This window comes from Phyllopteryx taeniolatus, chromosome 9, assembly GCF_024500385.1.
Source record: "Phyllopteryx taeniolatus isolate TA_2022b chromosome 9, UOR_Ptae_1.2, whole genome shotgun sequence".
Classification (NCBI taxonomy): Eukaryota; Metazoa; Chordata; class Actinopteri; order Syngnathiformes; family Syngnathidae; genus Phyllopteryx; species Phyllopteryx taeniolatus.
Window position 1 is genome coordinate 2090993 of NC_084510.1, and position 22581 is coordinate 2113573.

The 22581-nt window shown below is 42.2% G+C and overlaps 1 protein-coding gene across 2 annotated transcripts in view; it reads right to left on the minus strand.

Annotated features, from left to right (window-relative positions):
- Window positions 1–22581, minus strand: part of fhit (fragile histidine triad diadenosine triphosphatase) — a 346540-nt gene that overhangs the window by 208346 nt on the left and 115613 nt on the right. The window contains exon 4 of one of the 2 annotated variants that reach the window (XM_061784847.1): window positions 8558–8700. In XM_061784847.1, coding sequence (XP_061640831.1) covers window positions 8558–8681 — 124 coding nt within the window. In that variant the 5' untranslated portion in view covers window positions 8682–8700. The remainder of the gene's footprint in view (window positions 1–8557; window positions 8701–22581) is intronic. The other variant, XM_061784848.1, reaches the window with a different exon arrangement.

Genomic DNA, 22581 nt, shown 5'->3' on the forward strand with positions numbered 1-22581 from the left:
CTGTATAATTTTAATGGTAGATGTATTTTAACAGGACAGACAGAATCTCAAAAAGAAAATCTAGAAAGTCACATAAATCAAAAGATTATTTGCAACATAATTTGAATCTTTTGTTTCATGTGAGGGAGATTCAAATGATTTGCAAATTATTTGCAAAATAATTTGAATCTTTTGTTTTATGTGAGGCGGCACGATGGACGACTGGTTAGAGCGTCTGCCTCACAGTTCTGAGGACCGGGTTTCAACCCCCGGCCCCGCCTGTGTGGAGTTTGCATGTTCTCCCCGTGCCTGCGTGGGTTTTCTCCGGGCACTCCAGTTTCCTCCCACATCCCAAAAACATGCATGGTAGGTTAATTGACACCTCTAAATTGCCCGTAGGTGTGAACGTGAGTCCAAATGGTTAGTTGTTTGTATGTGCCCTGCGATTGGCTGGCAACCAGTTCAGGATGTACCCCGCCTCCTGCCCCATGATAGCTGGGATAGGCTCCAGCACGCCCGCGACCCTAGTGAGGAGAAGCGGCTCAGAAAATGGATGGATGAATGGATGTTTTATGTGAGGGAAGTAAGTATTTGACACCCGATCACAACATGAATTTTTACTTGGTGAAGAACCCCTTGTTGCCGCTTGTTGTGAGCCTGTGCCTTAGCAACTCGAAGCTTCAGCTCCCTCCACATATTTTCTATGGGATTTTGGTCTGCAGAGTAGACTTACTGTTAACTTAAGCCTACTAATAAAATTATAGACTTTACTATTAAAATTATATACTTTATTGGTGCGTGTACAAATAAGGCATTTACATACATACAAGGACACATTAAAACTCATATAAACGATTAAATATTTTACTTAAGGTTTTATGAACGAAAATTCAAACACAAAAATTTTATAAATGAATGAGGGGAAAGGAAAAAAGGACCAGAAAAAAATAATACATTTAAGAAAATTACCTGTAAATGGTTAAAAAATTTAACCCCAAGAATACAAAAAAAAATAACTAGAGAGAGCGAGAGAGAGAGTTGGGGGGTTTATCCTGTCACAAGAAAGTCATTAAAAGGTTGCCATATGTTAGCTAATTTTTTTGTAATATCTGATTTTATCTACTTTTAATCGGTTTAGGTTCACATCTGTTTTGTCCGGGCCAGAAGAATACCTACATTGCCAGATTGAGGACATATCAGTAATCTACTGTGTGGATGAAGGAGCAGTTGCAGATTTTCAGTTAAGAAGGAGTTGACGTTAGGCCATCACAAAGGTACAAAGGTAACGGGTATTACTTCTAATTCTTTCGTGAAATATCAAGTGTAATCTTCCAGGAGGTCAAAAATACCAGCCTTGAGAAGTGTTGATCATTTAAGAAAACCTTGGACATAGTGTTAAAATAAATTTGCCAAAAATTTTCCAGGGCTGGACAGGAAAACAAATATGCAAAATTACAGGGTGAAATTCCGCATCTATTGCAGACATCTGGCAAAATGTGTGCCCATCTCACCTTTAAATAATGATATCTAAATACAACCTTGAACTGTATCAGGGTCAAATGGGCACAGATAGAGGTTTTATGAATAACCTTCAATGCGGATTCCCACCAAAATTTCTAAAAACATGAGGGTGGAGGGTTAAATTCAGTGACTGAAAAAGAGCAAAATACCATTTCCTTCGAGAAATCTTTTAAACATTTCAGTTCCTTATACTGCCATATGATGAAATTGGAATCAGTAAGTGCTGGTTTAAACAGGATTTTTTTTTAACAGTGGGGTTAAGACCATGGGAGCTGCAAACTTAAACTGTTTCCTAAATTGAAACCATATCCTGAGTGTGGCAATAACCACAGGGTTGCAGGTAAAGCCAGAGGGGTTTGTGGTGCCTGGACCAGTCAATCAAGCTAGGAGAATATGGGGAACAGGACTGCACCTCCAACTGACACCAAGGTTTATCAGTCATCTTGGACCAAAAGGTAATTTTAGTTAAGTTTGCGGCCCAGTAATAAAATAAAAAATTTGTTAGCGAGAGGCCATCATAGAATTTACAATTTTGGATTATACTTTTAGTCTAACTCTGGGTGTTTTGCCATTCCACAAAAAATGACAAATGATTAAGTCTACTGGTTTAAAGAAAATCTTTGGTAAGCATACTGGCAAACATTGACACAGACATTCATTTTAACGACGTTTATTCTTTTTTTTAACTCGAGAGGGAGGGAACTCCACTGGTGAAACTCTGCCTTTATCTCATTTCAAAAAGGAGGGAAATGTTCTAATTGAAGAGATTTAAAATATCCGGCTTTGCTGAACCCCGGATACCTAATCCCCGAAGGGCTCAATTTAAAAGGAATGTCAGATGGGTGAGATGAGTTGCTAGTTTGTTGACGAGATAACATTCAGTTCTTGACATTAACCTTATACCCAGAGAACAGCCCAAATGTACGAAAGAATGAAACAATATAGCAGGGCATGCTTTTACTGGATCTGCGATATACAGGAAGAAGTTATTGGCATATAACAATAATTTTAATTATGAATGATTGTGATAATCCCACTGAAAGTGGGAAATGACCAAAAAAATAGATAGGAATTCTATTGCAAGTCCAAAAATGAGGGACATCCCTGTCTGCATACTCTATTTAGGAAAAAAATATCCCCAACCGAGTGTTATTAGTGATAATACTGGCACATGGGGATGTATATAGCGAAGGCATATGCACGATATGAAACTTTCACCAAATCCGAATTTAGCTAAAACTGCAAATAGATAACTCCACTCAACTCAAATGCTTTATCTGCATCAATTGAAAGAACTACTTCCGATGTAACTTTGTTTCCTTTGAGTAGATTATATTTAATGAAGTAGGAAGATTATAATAGAGCTGAAGCCCCTTTATAAAGCTGGTCTTTTCCTCAGAGATGATAGTTTGGAGGACCCTCTCAAGTTGGCGTGCTAAGGTCTACGTAAGAATTTTTGTATTAACATTCATCAAAGAAATTGGCCTATAGGAGGTACAAAGATCAGGATCCTTTTCTTTCTTTTGGGAGCAATAATAGAGGCTTGTTTCAAGGTAGGACGGAGAGCGTTAAAAATAAATCTGCTGAAAACCCATCAGGTCCTGGGGCTTTATTACTTTGCATATTTTGTAAAGCAAATTTTGTTCTCAAATAGTTAGTTCAGTCAAGTGATTGTTCAATTCTTGATTTATGGGGGGGAAATAGAGGTTTGTCTATGTTAGCTTTATCTATAATGAAAGTTCAGACTTGTACAGTGATTCATTAAAAAAACTAAAAGACAGTTAAAAACATTTGAGTCCTCGTGCATTGCCCGTTTCATACCCAGTGTGACGTACTAAATGTGAGGCTGTTTGACGACGCAATTGGTGAGCTCATAACCTACCAGACTTGTCCCCATACTCAAAGCATTTAGAATGAGTGTGAAGTAACAGGCACTCTGCCTCATTAGTTGAAATAAGATCCACCTCCATCTGTAAAACCATGCGACGCTTTTAAGAGTCGGTAGATGGAGCGGCTACAAGCTTTTGGTCCACTGACTTTAAATGGTTGAGAGCATTTGGATATCTAACATCCTCACTTTTCTTAAATCTGCCAAATATGAAATTATATTTTCTTCTATTATTTGCCACTTCTTCAAGCTTTCTATTATTTGCCACTTTTGGCAATAATTTAGCATAAACAAAGAAATACTCTATGCGAGAAAAGGTCTGGTGCAAATGAAAGTAGAAAGAATATATATACAGTGGGTACGGCAAGTATTCAGACCCCCTTAAATGTTTCACTCTTTGTTATATTGCAGCCATTTGCTAAAATCATTTAAGGTCATTATTTTCCCTCAATGTATACACAGCACCGCATATTGACAGAAAAAAAATTGAATTGTTGATATTTTTGCAGATTCATTAAAAAAGAAAAACTGAAATATCACACAGCCATAAGTATTCAGACCCTTTGCTCAGTATTTAGTAGCGGCACCGTTTTGAGCTAATACAGCCATGAGTCTTTTTGGGAATTATGCAACAAGTTTTTCACACCTGGATTTGGGGATCCTCTGCCATTCTCTTGCAGATTCTCTCCAGTTCTGTCAGGTTGGATGGTGAACGTTGGTGGACAGCCATTTTCAGGTCTCTCCAGAGATACTCAATTCGGTTTAAGTCAGGGATCTGGCTGGGCCATTCAAGAACAGTCACGGAGTTGTTCTGTGTGCTTAGTATCATTGTCTTGTCGGAAGGTGAACCTTCGGCCCAGTCTGAGGTCCTGAGCACTCTGGAGAAGGTTTTCGGCCAGGATATCCATGTACTTGGCCGCAATCATCTTTCCTTCCATTGCAACCGGTTGCCCTGTCCCTGCAGCTGAAAAAACAAAATCCCCACAGCATGATGTTGCCACCACCATGCTTGAATTCAAATTCAAATTGAAGTCAAAAAGTTCCATCTTGGTCTCATCAGACCAGAGAATCTTATTTCTCACCATCTTGGAGTCAGTCAGGTGTTTTTTTTTAGCAAACTCTATGTGGGCTTTCATGTGTCTTGCACTGAGGAGAGGCTTCCGTCAGGCCTCTCTGCCATAAAGCCTGGACTGGTGGAGGGCTGCAGTGATGGTTGACTTTCTAGAACTTTCTCCCATCTCCCGACTGCATCTCTGGAGCTCAGCCACAGAGATCTTTGGGTTCTTCTTCACCTCTCTCACCAAGGCTCTTCTCCCCCGATTGCTCAGTTTGGCTGGACGTCCAGCTCAAGGAAAGGTTCTGGTCTTCCCAAACGTCTTCCATTTCAGAATTATGGAGGCCACTGTGCTCTTAGGAACCTTAAGTGCAGCAGAATTTTGTTTTGTAATTTTGGCCAGATCTGTGCCTTGCCACAATTCTGTCTCTGAGCTCTTCAGGCAGTTCGTTTGACCTCATGATTCTCATTTGCTCTGACATAGACTGTGAGCTGTAAGCTCACACACCTGTCTATCTTATATGACAGGTGTGTGTGTCTATCTTATAAAGACAGGTGTGTGGCTTTCCTCATCAAGTCCAATCAGTATAATCAAACACAGCTGGACTCCAATGAAGGTGTAGAACCATCTCAAGGATGATCAGAAGAAATGAACAGCATCCGGCTTAAATATATGAGTGTCACAGCAAAGGGCCTGAATACTTATGGCTGTGTGATATTTCAGTTTTTCTTTTTTAATAAATCAGCAAAAATTATTATTTTTTCAATATGGGGTGCTGTGTGTACATTAATTAGGGGAAAATACTTTAGCAAATGGTTGTAATATAACAAAGAGTGAAAAATGTAAAGGGGTGAGAATACTTTCCGTACCCACTGTATATAATGTTCACAAATGTAGGTATTCAACTATTCAAAATTGTTCCAATTTAATCATCATATTTTTTATATTTGGCACAAAAGCAATGACAAAGCATTATTCTCACATAGCTAAGAGACTTGGAGACCTTCTTAAATCTTTTGTGTACACCTATATTAAAAGTTGTCGATCAAATACATCGCTTCAGGTCAGGCCAGGTGGATGGATTTTGGACCGATTTGTCTATAACTGTATTTAAGACAAATCCTGGTTGCAGCTGTTGTCCAGAAGCTTTGCTGCATATCTTTTGCTGGCATCAGCTGACAAAAACTTGCTTACCGCGATAAAAAGCCACGAAAATGAGTTTTCTCAGCCAATATTATACAGGAAGTTTGATCTGCCAATCAATTTCATGCACATGCTCACAATTAAGTCACAATGATGTTTTGTGAACAGTCCCATAACACTGTATGCAAAAAAGCTTACACGTGGCACAGTGATTTGCTAGAAAAACACAGTTATTTCTTCATAATGAAGTGTGTTTTCACTTATTTCTCTATTAAAGTGTATTTTTAACTACAGATGCCTTGAGTATTGCAGCAAAACAAGGTTAACTTTGTTCTGGGACTGGAACGGATTAATGATTTCCACACTTATTTCAATTGGAAACATTGCTTCAGTTCTCCTATTTAGTCTCGGAACAAATTAATTTCGTGAACCAAGGTTCCACTGTTCATTGATTTATTCCATATTCAAATGTGCTTAGGGTCTACATTAACATAAGCAAAGGAGAGCTGGATCTGTACTTGGAATATTCTTCAACCCTTAGGGATGAAGCTAAATCTGATGCATTTGAAATAATTTATTTTATTACTTGAGCTAGAATTTTCATAACCAATTAAGGTTATAATGAAGAAAGGGGTCACTATGTGTCCAGATCATTCACCAGCGTCTCGCCAAAATTCCGATACCATTGTCAAATAATCAAATTTAACTGACAAGAGAAAGGATAAACTGTTTGAGAGAGAGAGAGAACGAGACAGCGAGAAAGAGAGAGAGAGAGAACGAGAATAAGAACAAATGGAGAGAAAGAGAGATGCCTTGAGTATTGCAGCAGCATAACTGAGTGTTTAGTGAAGAGATCAGTTGATTTGATTTTGTCATATTGATGATGCCCTGTCCAGAAATGATTGCTTTTGCGTGTAAAAACATACATTAGTAGATGGCATCAGTGATAAGTGAGTAATCCAGTGATTAATCTCATGATACCCTATTCAGCTATAAGTGGTATGGTTCAACTGTTTTTAACCACATTTATTATAGCACTGACATGAGTGAAGTTGGAAATATAAAGTATGGTTACTGGGCCTCCTAAACAGAAAGATGCTGTGAGCTTAGATTCAAATAATATTGTTCAAATATCAGATGTATGTTGTTTCTGTCACAAACAACTACTGCTACACTTTGTATTAGTTTGTTTTCCGCTACACTCATAAAAATGATTCAAGCCCTTCTTTCATGCAACATATTTATTTTATGTTTAATTTTCTAAAACAAATCTAATTAACAACTTATACGTGTACTTTTTGTTAAGCTGAAGTTATAGTTTCACTTTGACGTTCATGAACTCAAAACAAATGTGTTTGATTTGAAATTTTAATTAGGACCGCCCATTGCAACGCTCAGACACTTGTTCCTTGCGCTCTCAGCTTGATTTCTTTATCGATAGCTGTTTCCCTCCCTGATAGAGTACTGATTGTTTTATTTTATTTTTTTTTAAATAACCTTTCCCAAAAGACCGTGAAGACCGTCAGCGCAGGCATTATGGGCTAGCTAGCTAGCTATGCTAGGTTTAACTGCTAAGATGGCCTACACTAGAATGGAGTTTGAGTAGGACTACTCGTGTTTGTAGTTACTCTAAATAGTGTTTTAACTGCAGAACGCGTTCTGGAAAAAAGTGTACATGTACATACGGAAGCTACGAACGTAAATTATTAACTAATAATTTGTTTTGGCAGACGCCCCCTCCACATAGCGCCCGACCTCCCACCCCCTCCTTACTCCCTTTTTTTCCTTTCTGCAAGCGAATCAAGTTGGGCGAAAGCATTTAAGAGTTTGTGACCAAGAGTTGTGCGTACATTAAAGTGAGTACAGTACTTCAGTACATTAACCGCACTGGTCTGTTAATGCAGTATTTTATTTGCTAATACTGAATCAGTGCTATTTTTAACTGCTGCACTACTGTTGCGTTAAGAGTTAGCAAGACGGCTCGTCATTTTATTCTTCCCCCGTGTGCTGCATTTTAATTAATTTGTTTTCTGTGTTTGTGTTGTTGTTCAGCCCGCGGTAGCTAAGGATGCAGATAGGAACATCACCACCACAGTCATAAAGATTTACACAATCCGAAAAGATGGGCACGAGGAGCCAGAGGATGAGGGAATTGTGATCGAGGGCATTAAAGTCCGCAACAACGCTGGCAGTGTCATCATGGTGTTGTTTGGGCTCATCAGGGCACTTCATCTAGTCTTTCAGAAAACCTGAAGTACACCTCTGAGTTTTTCCAGACCATCATTATGAACCCAAGATGGACCCAAGCTAAATGCAAACGTACAGCAGCTGAAAATCTAACTTTTTTTCATAAGGGACAGTCAGGGTGTGTGCTCACAGTCCAAGACTGTCATCGAAGATGCTTTTCTAGTATGTGTTAATTCAAGATGAACTAAACTGCGTTGCTATATGAGTGACTGGACTCAAAGGTGTTTTATACAACTACAAAGAAGCTTAAAAATGTAAGCTTGTAAAGTTCAAAATGCATTTCCAAAGAATGTAGTTTCATTTTGTGAGTTTTCAATAAAAACACATTTACCAGATTTTGTGTTGTCTGAAATAAATTGTGGGGAGGGATAAACGCTAAAAGATATTTATTTTAGACTAATTCTAGTAATTTGACTTGGACTGATGTGAATCAATTTAGGCCATTTAATGTACTTATTTTACTTTGGCTGTATTTGATGAAAATTGGTTTGGCTGACTCAATTATATGACATTACAAGGAATTACTAAGTTTCAGTTGGAGTTACACACACAAAATGGATGGAAAACGTGCCCAAAATGTATTTGTGCTCATCCAATGAGTAATTTTTTTTTGTGTATGACTACAAAGTACTACACATAAATGGTTCATTTATCACAATTTCACTCTACTATGCCTGCGAGGTTTTATAAGATTTAATCTTTTGTAGGCAAGCCTACGTCTCACCTGGTGGTCGAAGGATACGTCCAGGCACCACAGGCTTCCTGTTGACAAGAGCAAAGGACAGTTCTGTCTGCAGGAACACGGCAGAGGCCTTGATGAGGTGTTGTCCAAAGCGCAGGGTCGACATGTCACACTCACTGAATGGCCTGCACACAGTTGCAGAGACAGCAGTTGGTCCGTAATATCATAATGAAGAAACTAATAATGCTGTCCAAAACCATATGCATTTGGTAGCCATCAGTGAAAAAACAAAGTCGGCCTATTTTAAGTTTTGACTCAATAATTTTTTCATAATGCAGTTTTGTATACAAAGATTATGTGCGTGTATGGCCACTCTGCAGTTACAGTGTATGGAAAGTTGACTAAAATAAAATTTTTGAAAGAACATGAGCAAAAGTGGCTGCATGTGGCCGACGAGTTAGCACATCTGCCTCACAGTTCTGAGGTCCTAGGTTCAAATCCACTCTCACTGCGTGGAGTTTGCGTGTTCTACCCGTTTCTGCGTGGGTTTTCTCTGGGTACTCCAGTTTCCTCTCACATTCCAAAAACCTGCATGGTAGGTTAATTGAAGACTGTAAATTGTCCATCGGTGTGAATGTTTGTTTGTTTATATGTGCCCTGCGATTGGTTGGCGAGCAGTTCAGGGTGTACCCTGCCTCTTGCCCAAACTCAGCTGAGATAGGCGCTAGAACACCCTAAGTGAGGATACGCGGCTTGGAAAATGGATGGATGGATGAGCAAAACTGTCAAGCTATTTCATTCCCCTTCTTTATGCTGACTATTCTACAGAACACAACAGGAAAGGAAGTTCAGTATCACATCATAACATGATAAATTTCACATTTTAACGTGATACATTACAAGGAGAAAAGAGACATTAACAACATTGCATTGTCACATAGAGCATTCAATTTTCAAACCTTTAGTCAATAATTTGTATAAAAAAATAAAAATAAAAATACCAGACCAACGTGGGAACTGACCTATAGTATTGATTTGTGGGAAAAAAATGAAATTGACCAAATTTGGAGGATTCCGCTCTACAGTGACGATATGCTTTTTATTAAACCAATTTGAAGGTTGATTTATAATTCCAATTTACTGATGTGAAAATGCATGGTAACTTTATTATGACTGGCAACACGGACATATAAAGTACAGTACTCAAAGCCCAATTAAGTGCAACAATTTTGCTGCTAATGAGAGTTTTGTAAAGTGAAGCAATAACACAAAAGAATAATGCTGTGCCTAACGTGTGTGATTCTGATCTCTTCAGAAATAATGCCCCTCCCCCCAACAACAAAAATCCTTGCGGAAATTTTTTTTTAGTTTAACATTAAAATTTTATTTAATAAATGAAACACCAAAAAATAATTGTATTTAAACTTTAAAGTAGGTATGCAGTAGTGATTTGTTTGCACAGGATGTCATATGGTGGCCGAAAAAAGCTGTACTGACAAAGAAAAGCATGACTGCAAATAGCCACAGCACAACTGAAACAGTTGGCGGGGATGTCGCTGTGTAGTTTCGATGGACCTGGATCGCATTTAACTGGGTGAGAGCTGGCGTGCTGGGCACGGGACATCACCAGCGTCGACTTGTGGAAGACTGGTTGAAGACCTGGACCGGGACACAGTATTTGATTTACCCCCCACCCCACGCAATAAGCAACCGTGTTCCCAGTTTCTCTTTGTCTTGCTGACAGTCCTGTACCGAACGGAAGCACAAGAGAACTATGGAAACGTTTACTAGCCTGTACATTGTACAACTTTCACTTCCCCAAGAAGCCCTAACCTGGGATTTTCCCAATAAGTTACCCGTTTACTTTTTTTTTTTTTTTTTCATTTGCAAACGCCAATGATTATAAGCAGGGATTGAGGATAAGCGGTAAAGAAAATGGATGGATGGATGACATGAGCACCTGCCAACACATCATGTGCGGGTCAGTTTCCACAGTGCCAGGTAGCACAGCCACTCCCACGAGCCACTGTGGTGAGTATTCACTTTTTTGTACTGCGTGTAGTGCACTCAGATTCTGCCACTCTGCTCCTCAGTCTCATCCACGCTGCCTGTGCCTGGCACCTCCTCCTTCTGAGTCCACACACACACACACGAGCTTGCTTGCTCGCACACACATACCTCTCCTCCGATCAAACGCTGGCGGCATGAGCCGAGAGTGACAGCACTTTTGTCAGTAAACTTTTAGAGAGCCTATTTCTGAGTTTTACAGTTGTGTAATTTGCATCTTTGCGACCTAAATAAAGATATATGCAACGGGTAACACCCATGTCCGCCATTAGACAATATACGGGAAGAACTTATATACACCATTTTAAAGTTGGTTAAGTTGCATCTTTGTGACATAAAGATACTGTATATGCAACGTAACTGTTGCAGCTACAGGGCAAAATGATGGTAGGAGTTACCTTTTCACGTCAGCTGCATTTTTAAACCCAAACCATGACTATACCATTGAGGTCTTACAACGGCTCTAAAATTCACCTTGACAGGGCTGCGTCTTTCAACTCAAGTTATGTTTAAGAAACAAGAAAATCAGTGCAGGACTGATGCCTTCACTTACAAGTCGGAAACATCAACATTAGACAACAGAACATGAAAAAAATAATTACAATAATTAATTAATTAATTAATTATATAATTTATAATAATTATAAAATAATTGTTTTCACTTTTTATTGTTTGCTTGAGCAGTTTTGAACTGTTTGCAAATACCTAGTGGGTATAAATGGAACTTTTCAATAGCTAGTAAATATGACTACTTTAATCTTGCTTTAATCATATTAAAAATTATTATCCAACAACAAATTTGTGGCTAGTAAAAATGCTAAAAGGCTAGTAATGCTGGGAAACCACTAGCTAAAGTAGCTGGTAAGCAAGAAAGTCAAGCCCTGATAATAACCCATCAAAACTAGTAAACCTATTCTGCTCTAAGACTGCAAATCCTGCTGCGACACTAAAGTCAATGAAATTGAAGAAATGCCTTTTGATCTGGCAATGTTCACCTTAACCTTGGCCCGAGTGTCACAAGCGATTTTAAAGGGAAATCTGCACTTGGTATTATCCACCAGAATGTCTGAATGTCAGAATGAAGTCTACTTCCGAAACAGAACCAAGATAAGATTTGGGCCAATTCCACTGATGCAGATTTTCCGTTTGGTCTGAGACGTGGCTTATGTCTACTACCGACTAAAACATTCTGATTAAGGGTTACAATGTTTTTGACCATGATCGGCCCAGGAAAAGTGGTGGCCTTGCTATATATACTGTATGTAAAATACAGATTTCAAGTCGCCCAGTTTTCTTCTGTATCCCTCTGTAAACAATTTGAATTGGTTGCGCTGAAGTCAAGTTTATTTGTATAGCCCTTAATCACAAAAGTGTCTCCAAGGGCTTCACAGGCCCACTGTTGGCAATGATTGATAACATCCCCTAATCTAAACCCGCCATTCGAGAAAGGAAAAACTCAAAACCCCATTTTGGGAAAAAATAAACCGTTTGAAGGGAATGCAGATGGGGGGGATCCCCCTTCCAGAATGACCAGGCTGCAATGGATCTCAGGTGGGCAACATTTATCACATAGTCTGGTGCTGTACAATGTTCATTACGATGGCAAGATGCTGTACAACGTTCATTAAGATGGCATAAGAATCCATTTAAAGAGAAAAGATGCCACTGGGTAAATGCCTATGGTGGTTCTGCCTCAGGACCTGGCCCGTTTGGTCGGAGCAGAATCGTCCACGGCAACGATTTTGGGGGAAGTGGTCCACCTCAGATCTTGTCCGAGTTGGTCGGTGCTGTCCCCAAACAGCAACAGCCTTGTCAACGTCACCTAGCCCTCTCTCTGAGCAGAAGATGAGAGGGTAGGATATAGGACAAGCGGAAATAAAACAGGCCTACATGTAATTTAACTAAGTGCCATAGAGTATAAATAAGTCTTAAGTCGGGATTTAAACACTTCTACTGAGGTAACAGCTCTCATATCCGCGGGTAAGGCATTCCATTGTACTAGAGCCCAAAAGAGAAAATTCTCAAGAGCATGGCAAACTTCTTTCTGGCTCTCAGAGTCATCAAGACCAGTGTTTTGCAAGCCTAGGTTTCGGCATAGAACATATGGTACAACTAAGTCAGCATGCTAAGTGGGTTCTAACCCGTGTAATATTTTATGAGTGAGTAAAAGGACCTTAAAATCGCATCTCAAGTGAAGCGGGAGCCAATGCAAGTTCGCCAGAATGGGGACAATATGATCAAACTTCCTCGTCCTCGTCAAGTCTTACTGCAGTAAGACTGCAGTAACGCTGCAGCGTTTTGCACTAACTGCAGGCTTTTAATACTAGACATGGGAAGACCAGAAACCAGCACGTTACAATAGTTGATGCGAGACGTACTAAATGCGTGGACTATGATCTCTGCATCACTAGTGGATAGGATGGGCTGTAGTTTAGCGATATTGCGAAGATGAAAAAATGCAGTTTTGGTAATATTCTTTGATTTGATGTGATTTTGAAAGGAGAGCGGTGAGTCAAATATAACGCTAGATTTTTTTGCTGACTCACTTTGGGTAATGGTGCTTTTGTCAAAACTCAGAGTGGCGTCCTTAAACAAGTGGCTATGTTTAGCAGGGCCAATAATCAACATCTCAGTTTTCCCAGGGTTAAGGAGTAAAAAGTTACAGGACATCCACTGTTTAATCTCAGCGAGACACAACTCCAGATTAGAGAAATCGCATGGGCTATTTAATTTTAATGGCATGTATAGCTGAGTTTTGTGGTTTTAACAGTGAAAGCTAATCTGATATTTGCGTGAGATATCGCCAAGGGGCAGCATATAAATGCTGAACAAACTGAGAGCTGAGTACCGATCTCTGCGAGACATCCGTCCTAACCATCCCATGCGTCCTACCCGAGAGATAAGAAAGTGCGGGGTCTGTAATACCGATACGCGTTTCGAGGAAATCTAGTAATATATTGTGTATCAAAGGCAGTGCTGAGGTTGAGTAATAATAGTATTGATGAGGTGTTTCAATCATTAGCTAAGAAAAATACTACAATACAGGAAAGCTGTTGTTTTTCTTTGTCTAAATGTAAACACGAGTCACTCCCTGTTGCCCACAATGATAAGGAGGACCTTCCCAACATGGTCGCCGCGTAGGCACGTCAATTAGCCGGGCTGGCCTATTTTGTGTTAATACTGGAAGCCCAATAGAATATGTTGCATGAGGTCATGTGACTTCCTTGTGTCGTTTGATTGATAATATATTTCGAGTTGCTGTAGGCGCAGCCAGAGATTAATACTGCAGGAATCTGGTAGGTATTTCTCAATTTGTCATTGGTAGAATGAACCGGGGTTAAGAGTGCTTAAACTCATCATCCAGTACTACCTCTGTAGAAAGCATAACAGGATGCAATGCATGAGTGGGTAGTGGATCAGAATGTGTTGTATGTCGCTCTAATCTACACATAGGGCTATATGTGCTGTTAGAGTCCAGTGTAGCGCTCGCTACCCTTAACCTTACAGACTCCACACCTGTTCTAATAGGTTCGCTTATCACCGGTGCCCCGGATTCCTCTCTGTGTGAACTATCATGGAAAGTTCAAACAGTAATCCATGTTTCTAGAAAGAGTGATGGCTCCTACTCCATTAGGGTGAAGGCCGTCCGCTCTCATCAAGCCGGGAGTCCTACAGAACAAAGGCCAAATATCTACAAACTGCAGTCCTTGTTGCTGCAGTCCAGCTGGAGGAGCGTCTGGAGCAGCATCTGACGTCACCTGAACCTAGAACATGGTCAGTGGTGGCCATTCACTCATTACGACAAATAACATACTGCAACTATGCGATTTTCTTGGGTATCCCCTCACTTACACTCTGGTCCAATAGATGTTTTTTTTTATTTACATCATTCACTCACACCACACTCCAGTTGTACAGCCAGTCCACAACCTCTGTCCTGCATGCATCCCCTCCTATCCCTGTGCTTGTCCAGTCCTGTCCTATCTTGTGCGGTCCTTGTGCTGTGCTGGAGAGCGCTCCCGCTGGGGACTCCATCGTTCTGCTGGGGGACTTCAATGCTCACGTGGGCAATGACAGTGAGAACTGGAAGGGCGTGATTGGGAGGAACGGCCCACACGATCAGAACCCGAGCAGTGTTCTGTTATTGGACTTCTGTGCTCATCACGGATTGTCCATAACGAACACCATGTTCAACCCTTAGGGTGTCCAAACGTGCACTTGGCACCAGGACACCCTAGGACGCAGTTCGATGATCGACTTTGTGGTCGTGTCATCGGACCTGCGCCCGCATGTCTTGGACACTCGGGTGACGGCCGCATGTCTTGGACACTCGGGTGAAGAGAGGGGCGGAGCTGTCAACTGATCACCACCAGGTGGTGAGTTGGCTCCGATGGTGGGGGAAGATGCCGGCAGGCCCAAAGGTATTGTGAGGGTCTGCTGGGAATGTGCGGCAGAATCCCCTGTCAGAAAGAGTTTCAATTCCCACCTCCGACAGAACTTTGCTCATGTTCCGGGGGAGGCGGGGGACATCGAGTCCGAGTGGACCATGTTCCGCGCCTCCATTGCTGAGGCGACCGACCGGAGCTGTGGCCGTAAGGTGGTTGGTGCCTGTCGTGGCGGCAATCCCCGAACCCGTTGGTGGACACCAACGGTGAGGGATGCTGTCAAGCTGATGAACGACTCCTATCAGGCTTTTTTGGCCGGTGGGACTCCTGAGGCAGCTGATGGGTACCGGCTGGCCAAGCGGAATGCAGCTTTGGTGGTCGCTGAAGTAAAAACTCGGGTATGGGAGGAGTTCGGTGAGGCCATGGAGAAAGACTTCCGGACGGCTTCGAGGAAATTTTGGTCCACCTTCCGGCGTCTCAGGAGAGGAAAGCAGTGCACCACCAACACTGTGTATAGTGGGGATGGGGCGCTGCTGACCTCGACTCGGGACGTTGTGAGTCGGTGGGGAGAATACTTCGAAGACCTCCTCAATTCCACCAACACGCCTTCCCATGAGGAAGCAGAGTGTGGGTTCTCTGAGGCGGGCTCTCCTATCTCTGGGTTTGAGATCACCGAGGTGGTTTAAAAGCTCCTCAGTGGAAAGGCCCCGGGGGTGGATGAGATTTGCCCGGAGTTCCTAAAGGCTCTGGATGTTGTGGGGCTTTTCCACATTGCGTGGACATCGGGGACAGTGCCCCTGGATTGACAGACTGGGGATGGTGGTCCTCCTAATTAAGACGGGGGACCGGAGGGTATGTTCCAACTACAGGGGGATCACACTCCTCAGCCTCCCTGGTAAGGTCTATTCAGGGGTGCTGGAGAGGAGGGTCCGTCGGGAAGTCAAATCTCAGATTCAGGAGGAGCAGTGTGGTTTTCGTCCTGGCCGAGGAACAGTGGACCAGTTCTACAGCCACGGCAGGGTCCTCGAGGGTGCATGGGAGTTCGCCCAACCAGTCTACATGTGTTTTGTGGACTTGGAGAAGGCGTTCAACCATGTCCCTCATGGAGTCCTGTGGGGGATGCTTCGGGAGTATGGGGTACCGAACCCCCTGATACGGGCTGTTCGGTCCCTGTACGACGGAGTCATAGTTTGGTCCGCATATCCGGCAGTAAGTCAGACTCATTACCAGTGAGGGTTTGACTCCGCCAAGGCTGCCCTTTGTCACCGATTCTGTTCGTAACTTTAAGGACAGAATTTCAAGGCGCAGCCGAGGCGTAGAGGGGGTCCGGTTTGGTGGCCTCAGTATTGCATCTCTGCTTTTGCAGATGACGTGGTTCTGTTGGCTTCATCAAGCCGTGATCTCCAACTCTCACTGGAGCAGTTCGCAGCCGAGTGTGAAGCGGCTGGGATGAGAATCAACACCACCAAATCTGAGACCATGGTCCTCAGTCGGAAAAGGGTGGCGTACCCTCTCCATGTTGGGGATGAGATCCTGCCCCAAGTGGAGGAGTTCAAGTATGTTGGGGTCTTGTTCACGAGTGAGGGAAGAATGGAACGTGAGTTCGACAGGCTGTATTGGTCCGTTGTGGTAAAGAAGGAGCTAAGCCGAAAGGCGAAGCTCTCAATTTATGAGTCGATCTACGTTCCTACCCTCACCTATGGTCACGACCTGTGGGTGATCCCGGATACAAGCGGCCGAAATGAGTTTCCTCCGCAGGGTGTCTGGGCTCTCTCTGAGAGATAGGGTGAGAAGCTCGGTCATCTGGGAGGATCTCAGAGTAGAGTCGCTGCTCCTCCACATCTAGAGGAGCCAGATGAGGTGGCTTCAGCGACCACCAAAGCTGCATTCCCCTTGGCCAGCCGGCACCCATCAGTTGCCTCAGGAGTCCCACCGGCCAAAAACAAAAATTTTGTACTGTCCAGTAATATGAGTCCATTTGGCCTAAAAAAAAAAAAAAAAAAGTGCTTAAATGTAACGGACAATCAGCTATATCGGGCGACCTCCTCATTTTCTTCTTTAACTTCAAAAGTCTCTCTGCCTGAATACAGATTATGATAATGGGATAATAATCTTTCCAAAGACGCTGTTGTCAGGGCAAGCTGGAGTAACTTTGTTACTTCCAAATCAATCTCGATCCCAGGTGTCAAACTGGAGCCCCGGGTCCAGATCCGGCCCGCCACATCATTTTATGTGGCCTGCGAAAGCAAATCGAAATTGCTCATTGTGTTCTGGTGTATTACCATAGAGATATTGAATATATATAATATAATATATGATATTTGTTAACAATCCCACTTTGAAAAGAAATGTAATAGTAAAAAAAAATTTTTTATAGGCTTCTGATTTCTTTCAACTTGTCCCTTTAGGGGTCGCCACAGCGTGTCATCCTTTTCCATGTAAGTCTATCTTCTGAATCCTCCTCTACAACACCAACTGCCCTCATGTCTTCCCTCACGACATCCATCAACCTTCTCTTTGGTCTTCCTCTCGCTCTCTTGCCTGGCAGCTCCGTCCTCATCATCGTTCTAACAATAAACTGACTGTCTCTCTTCTGGACGTGTCCAAACCATCAAAGTCTGCTCTCTCTAACTTTGTCTCCAAAACATTGAACCTTGGCTGTCCCCCTGATGAGCTCATTTCAAATTTTATCCAACCTGGTCACTCCGAGAGCGAACCTCAACATCTTCATTTCCGCCACCTCCAGCTCTGCTTCCAGTTGTCTCTTCTGTACATCATGGCTGGCCTCACCACTGTTTTATAAACTTTGCCCTTCATCCTAGCAGAGACTCTTCTGTCACATAACACACCTGATACCTTTCTCCACCCGTTCCAACCTGCTTGGACCCGTTTCTTCACTTCCTGACCACACTCACCATTGCTCTGGACGGTTGACCCCAAGTATTTAAAGTCCTCCACCCTTGTTATCTCTTCTCCCTGTAGCCTCACTCTTCCCCCACCACCCCTCTCATTCATGCACATATAGTCTGTCTTACTTCGGTTAATCTTCATTCCTCTGCTTTCCAGTGCATGCCTCCATCTTTCTATCTGTTCCTCCACCTGCTTCCTGCTTTCACTGCAGATAATGTCATCTGCAAACATCATGGTCCACGGGGATTCCAGTCTAACCTCATCTGTCAGCCTATCCATCACCACTGCAAACAGGAAGGGGGTCAGGGCTGACCCCTGATGCAGTCCCACCTCCACCTTAAATTTGTCTGTCACACCTACAGCACACCTCCCCACTGTTCTGCTGCCCTCGTACATGTCCTGTATTATTCTAACATACTTCTCTGCCACTCCAGACTACTGCATGCAGTACCACAGTTCCTCTCTGGGTACTCTGTTATAGGCTTTCTCTAGATCTACAAAGACACAATGTAGCTCCTTTTGACCTTCTCTGTACTTTTCCATCAACAGCCTCAAGGCAAATAATGCATCTGTGGTACTCTTTCTTGGCATGAAACCATACTGTTGCTCGTAAATACTCACTTCTGTCCTGAGTCTAGGCTCCACTACTCTTTCCCATAACTTCATTGTGTGGCTCATCAACTTTATTCCTCTATAGTTCCCACAGCGCTCCACATCACCCTTGTTCTTAAAAATGGGCACCAGCACACCTTTCCTCCATTCCTCAGGAATCTTCTCACCCGCTAGAAATCTATTGAACAAGCTGGTCAAAAACTCCACAGCCACCTCTCCTAGATGCTTCCATACCTCCATAGGAATGTCATCAGGACCCACTGCCTTTCCAACTTCCCCCTTACTAATCATTGCCACTTACTGTTCGACCACAGTTGCGTCTTCTACTCTCCCTTCTCTCTCATTTTCCTCATTCATCAACTCCTCAAAGTATTCTTTCCATCTATCTAGCACAATACTGGCACCAGTCAACATATTTCCATCTCTATCCTTAATCACCCTAACCTGCTGCACATCCTTCCCATCTCTATCCCTCTGTCTGGCCAACCGAGAGCCTGTCTCACCTCTTCATGAAAAGCTGCACAACACTCGTCCTGTCTCAGCTTCCACCACATTGTTGTCTGCTCTGCCTTTGTCTTCCTAATCTCCCCCCCTCCCCACCACCAGTCCTCTTACACACCACCATCCTATGCTGTCTAGCCACAATCTCCTCTACCACTACCTTACAGTCAGTAACCTCCTTCAGATTACATTGTCTGCACAAGATGTAATCCACCTGCGTGCTTCTATCTCCGCTCTTGTAGGTCACCCTATGTTCCTGCCTCTTCTGGAAAAAAAGTGTTCACAACAGCCATTTCCATCCTTTTTGCAAAGTCTACCACCATCTGTCCCTCTAAGTTCCTTTCCTGGATGCCGTACTTACCCATCACTTCTTCATCACCCCTGTTCCCTTCACCAACATGTCCATAACAATTTCACCAGTCACCACTCTCTCTCTGTCTGTGACGCTCAGTACTACTTTGTCAAGCTACTTCCAGAATTTCTCTTCCACCTCTAGGTCACATCCTACCTGTGGGGCATAGCCACTTATCACATTATCCATAAAACCCTGAATTTCAAGTTTCAGCCTCGTCACTTGATCTGATACTCTTTTCACCTCCAAGTCATTCTTAACTAACTCTTCTTTTAAAATAATCCCTACTCCATTTCTCTTCCCATCTACACCATGCTAAAATAATTTAAAACCTGCTCCTAAACTTCTAGCCTTATGGCCTTTCCACCTGGTCTCCTGGACACACAATATATCAGCCTTTCTCCTAATCATCATGTCAACCAACTCCCGAGATTTTACTGTCATAGTCCCAACATTCAAAGTCCCCATATTCAGTTATAGGCTCTGTGCTTTCCTCTTTCTGCCGAAGAACCCGCTTTCCACCTCTTCTTCGTCTTCGACCCATAGTAGCTGAATTTCCACCGACCCCCTGCAGGCTGTATGTAATTACAGTATATGAAGTAATCTTTCATTTGTATGGGTTCACAGTTGTAGCGGCCCCCCAAGGGAAGTCATAACTACGATGTGGCCCATGACAAAAATTAGTTTGACACCCCTGATCTAGATTAAAATCCTTTTCAGCAAAAAAGATGAGAAGCATTCAATTTTGCATTCATGCCCCACTGTTTGTAAGATATACAATCCAATGAGATCAGCATTTAGTCTTGAAAGGTCAAAGCAACTAGACTAGCAAGGTAGGTGTCTGTGTAGAACAAGAGCAGCACCATTGTGAAACTGTGTGCCCTTCAGTGTGGATGTCACAGCCACAATAAAAGAGACTGACAACCACATTCTGAAGGAAGAATCCTGTCTGTCTCCCCTTGAGCTTTATGCATGATTTTATGTAATCAGCAAAGTTAAATATTAAATATTATAATATTAAATACATTAGCCTGACTATGGAAAATCAGAATGCATATTACAAGTGTCTGAAAAAAATTATATTTGAGACATGAAGAGAACAGGCACTTGTCAATAGCCTCCTCTGTTGAAGTACAGAGAGTTTAACAATAGATTGTGCTGTTGCATTGTGCTATTTCTGCTTTTTCTGTGAGTGATTGCACAATCTGAAGTGAGGCTGGCTGCTTGCTGCTGCACTCGCCAATGTATTTGAAGAGGAAATGCACAAATTAAGCAATTTTATCCTTGAAATGGGGGACATTATTGGATTAAAAAGAAAAAAAAAATCAATATAAAGCACAGACCAGTGACCTAAAATGGTAAATAATGTTATGTTGGCCTAAACATATTTTTATTTATTTTTTTATTTTATTTACTTTTTACATACAGGTTAGGCTCCACCTCCCCTGGCAGAACATCCCTGAACTGTAATGATATTAAATTATTCATTTATGATTCCACGCCTCTCTTTCATTGTGGAAAGATATTCTTCGCATATCCTTGTTACATGTTCATGTCCTAATCAGAGCTAACATAAAGGACTTTGTCATGAAAGGTGTGAAAGAAGCACTGGAAAATAAGGATCTGATCCAAAAAGACATCATGACACTTGCACAAGCTGACAATACTGCATGAGCTTTTTCAGTGCTCAAATCTTAAAATGAACCACTTTGTTGTGTACGGCGATAATCTAATTTGTGTTTACTTGAAATAAATTATATTGGATCTCCGCGTACCATACATGGATGGGCATTCAAAAATTACAAAGAACAACATAGCTTGGTCATGTAATCTCGCGAGAAAACTGAGTATGCATCGAGTAATTGTCTCTAGTCCATTGCATTGAAAGGCAATGATGAGATGCAGCAGATTGTTCTCACTCAACCAGTGGCTGGCAACATTTTGTAGCGAACATGAACTGCAATTTGGGGACAACTGGCTCTCCTTCTGGGGCCGACCTGACCTCCTGAGGATGGACTGCCTTCACCCTAACAGGGAAGGCGTAATCACTCTTTCTAGAATTACAGATAAATGTTTGATCTTACCATGAAAGTTCACTTTATAGGAGGTTGGGACACAGGCGATCAGGCAATGTACATCTGAGGCAAATAGTACTGACCAGCTCACTCAAATGAGAATTGGTTTCGGAACATTAGATCACTCGCTTCTAAGGCTTTGCAAGTGAATGAGTTTATTAGAGACGATAATCTTGATGATGGGTCTTTGTGAGACTTGTTTTCCATTAAATGAAGCATCTCCCCCAAACTTTGCAAGGTCACAAGGTGCATGCCCATTCAAGAAGGGTGGTGTTATTGCCATTATCGCTGAATCTAATCTTTACCTCAATCTTGGGTTTAACAATCAAATAATTTGAGGTTCTTGTTACGTGATGGATAGCACCACTGCCCCCTCCTCTGTTTTTTTCGATGAATTTCCTGAATTTGTTGCTGACCTGATCATATATTAATCATGGGTGACTTTAATATCTATATGGAGTCCCACTCTGAAACTTAGCATTGTGTTTCAGACTAATTGATACTTTTGGCTTCATGCAGCTAATACATGAATCAACCCACAATAACAGCAATATTTTAGATACCGTACTAAACCAGAGCACTGCGATCTCCAATGTAATGTGTCATGGCCCTGTGTTTCAAGTTGTTTTTCTTTGTGTTACAGTGTCTGGGTGAGCGAAGGTGGGCGTGGACATCGGTGACACACCTGTCATGCATTGTAATCATCAGCCTTTTTAGGGAGAACCGTGACAGTGTGTGGGCGTCGGAATATTCACTCATTTTGCCCCGTGTTTGCCGCCGTTCTGACCGCTGTCCAAATTTAGGCTCAATACGATTATACCACACGGACCGTTTGTCGTGTCTCCTTGCGTTATCTGTTTTTGATTCTCTCTGGCTGTGAGTTCCTTTAGTTTCGTATGTCTCGTCATCACATGCTCTGCCATTTAATTAAAATTGTTCGGACCTCTGACCTGGAGTCTATTTTTTGGGATCTGCCCTTACGGCATTGCCGCTCGTGACATAATGGTTCTCCCAGATCTCATATCTATGCTATTTCTGACCATTACTTCATGAAATTTGAGGTCTTGGCCCTGTTCCTCTCAACTAATGCTATGGCAGCAGCAAATATTAATCCTTTGACTTGCTCTGTCTCAAATATTATCCACAGCTATTACTTATTTTTCT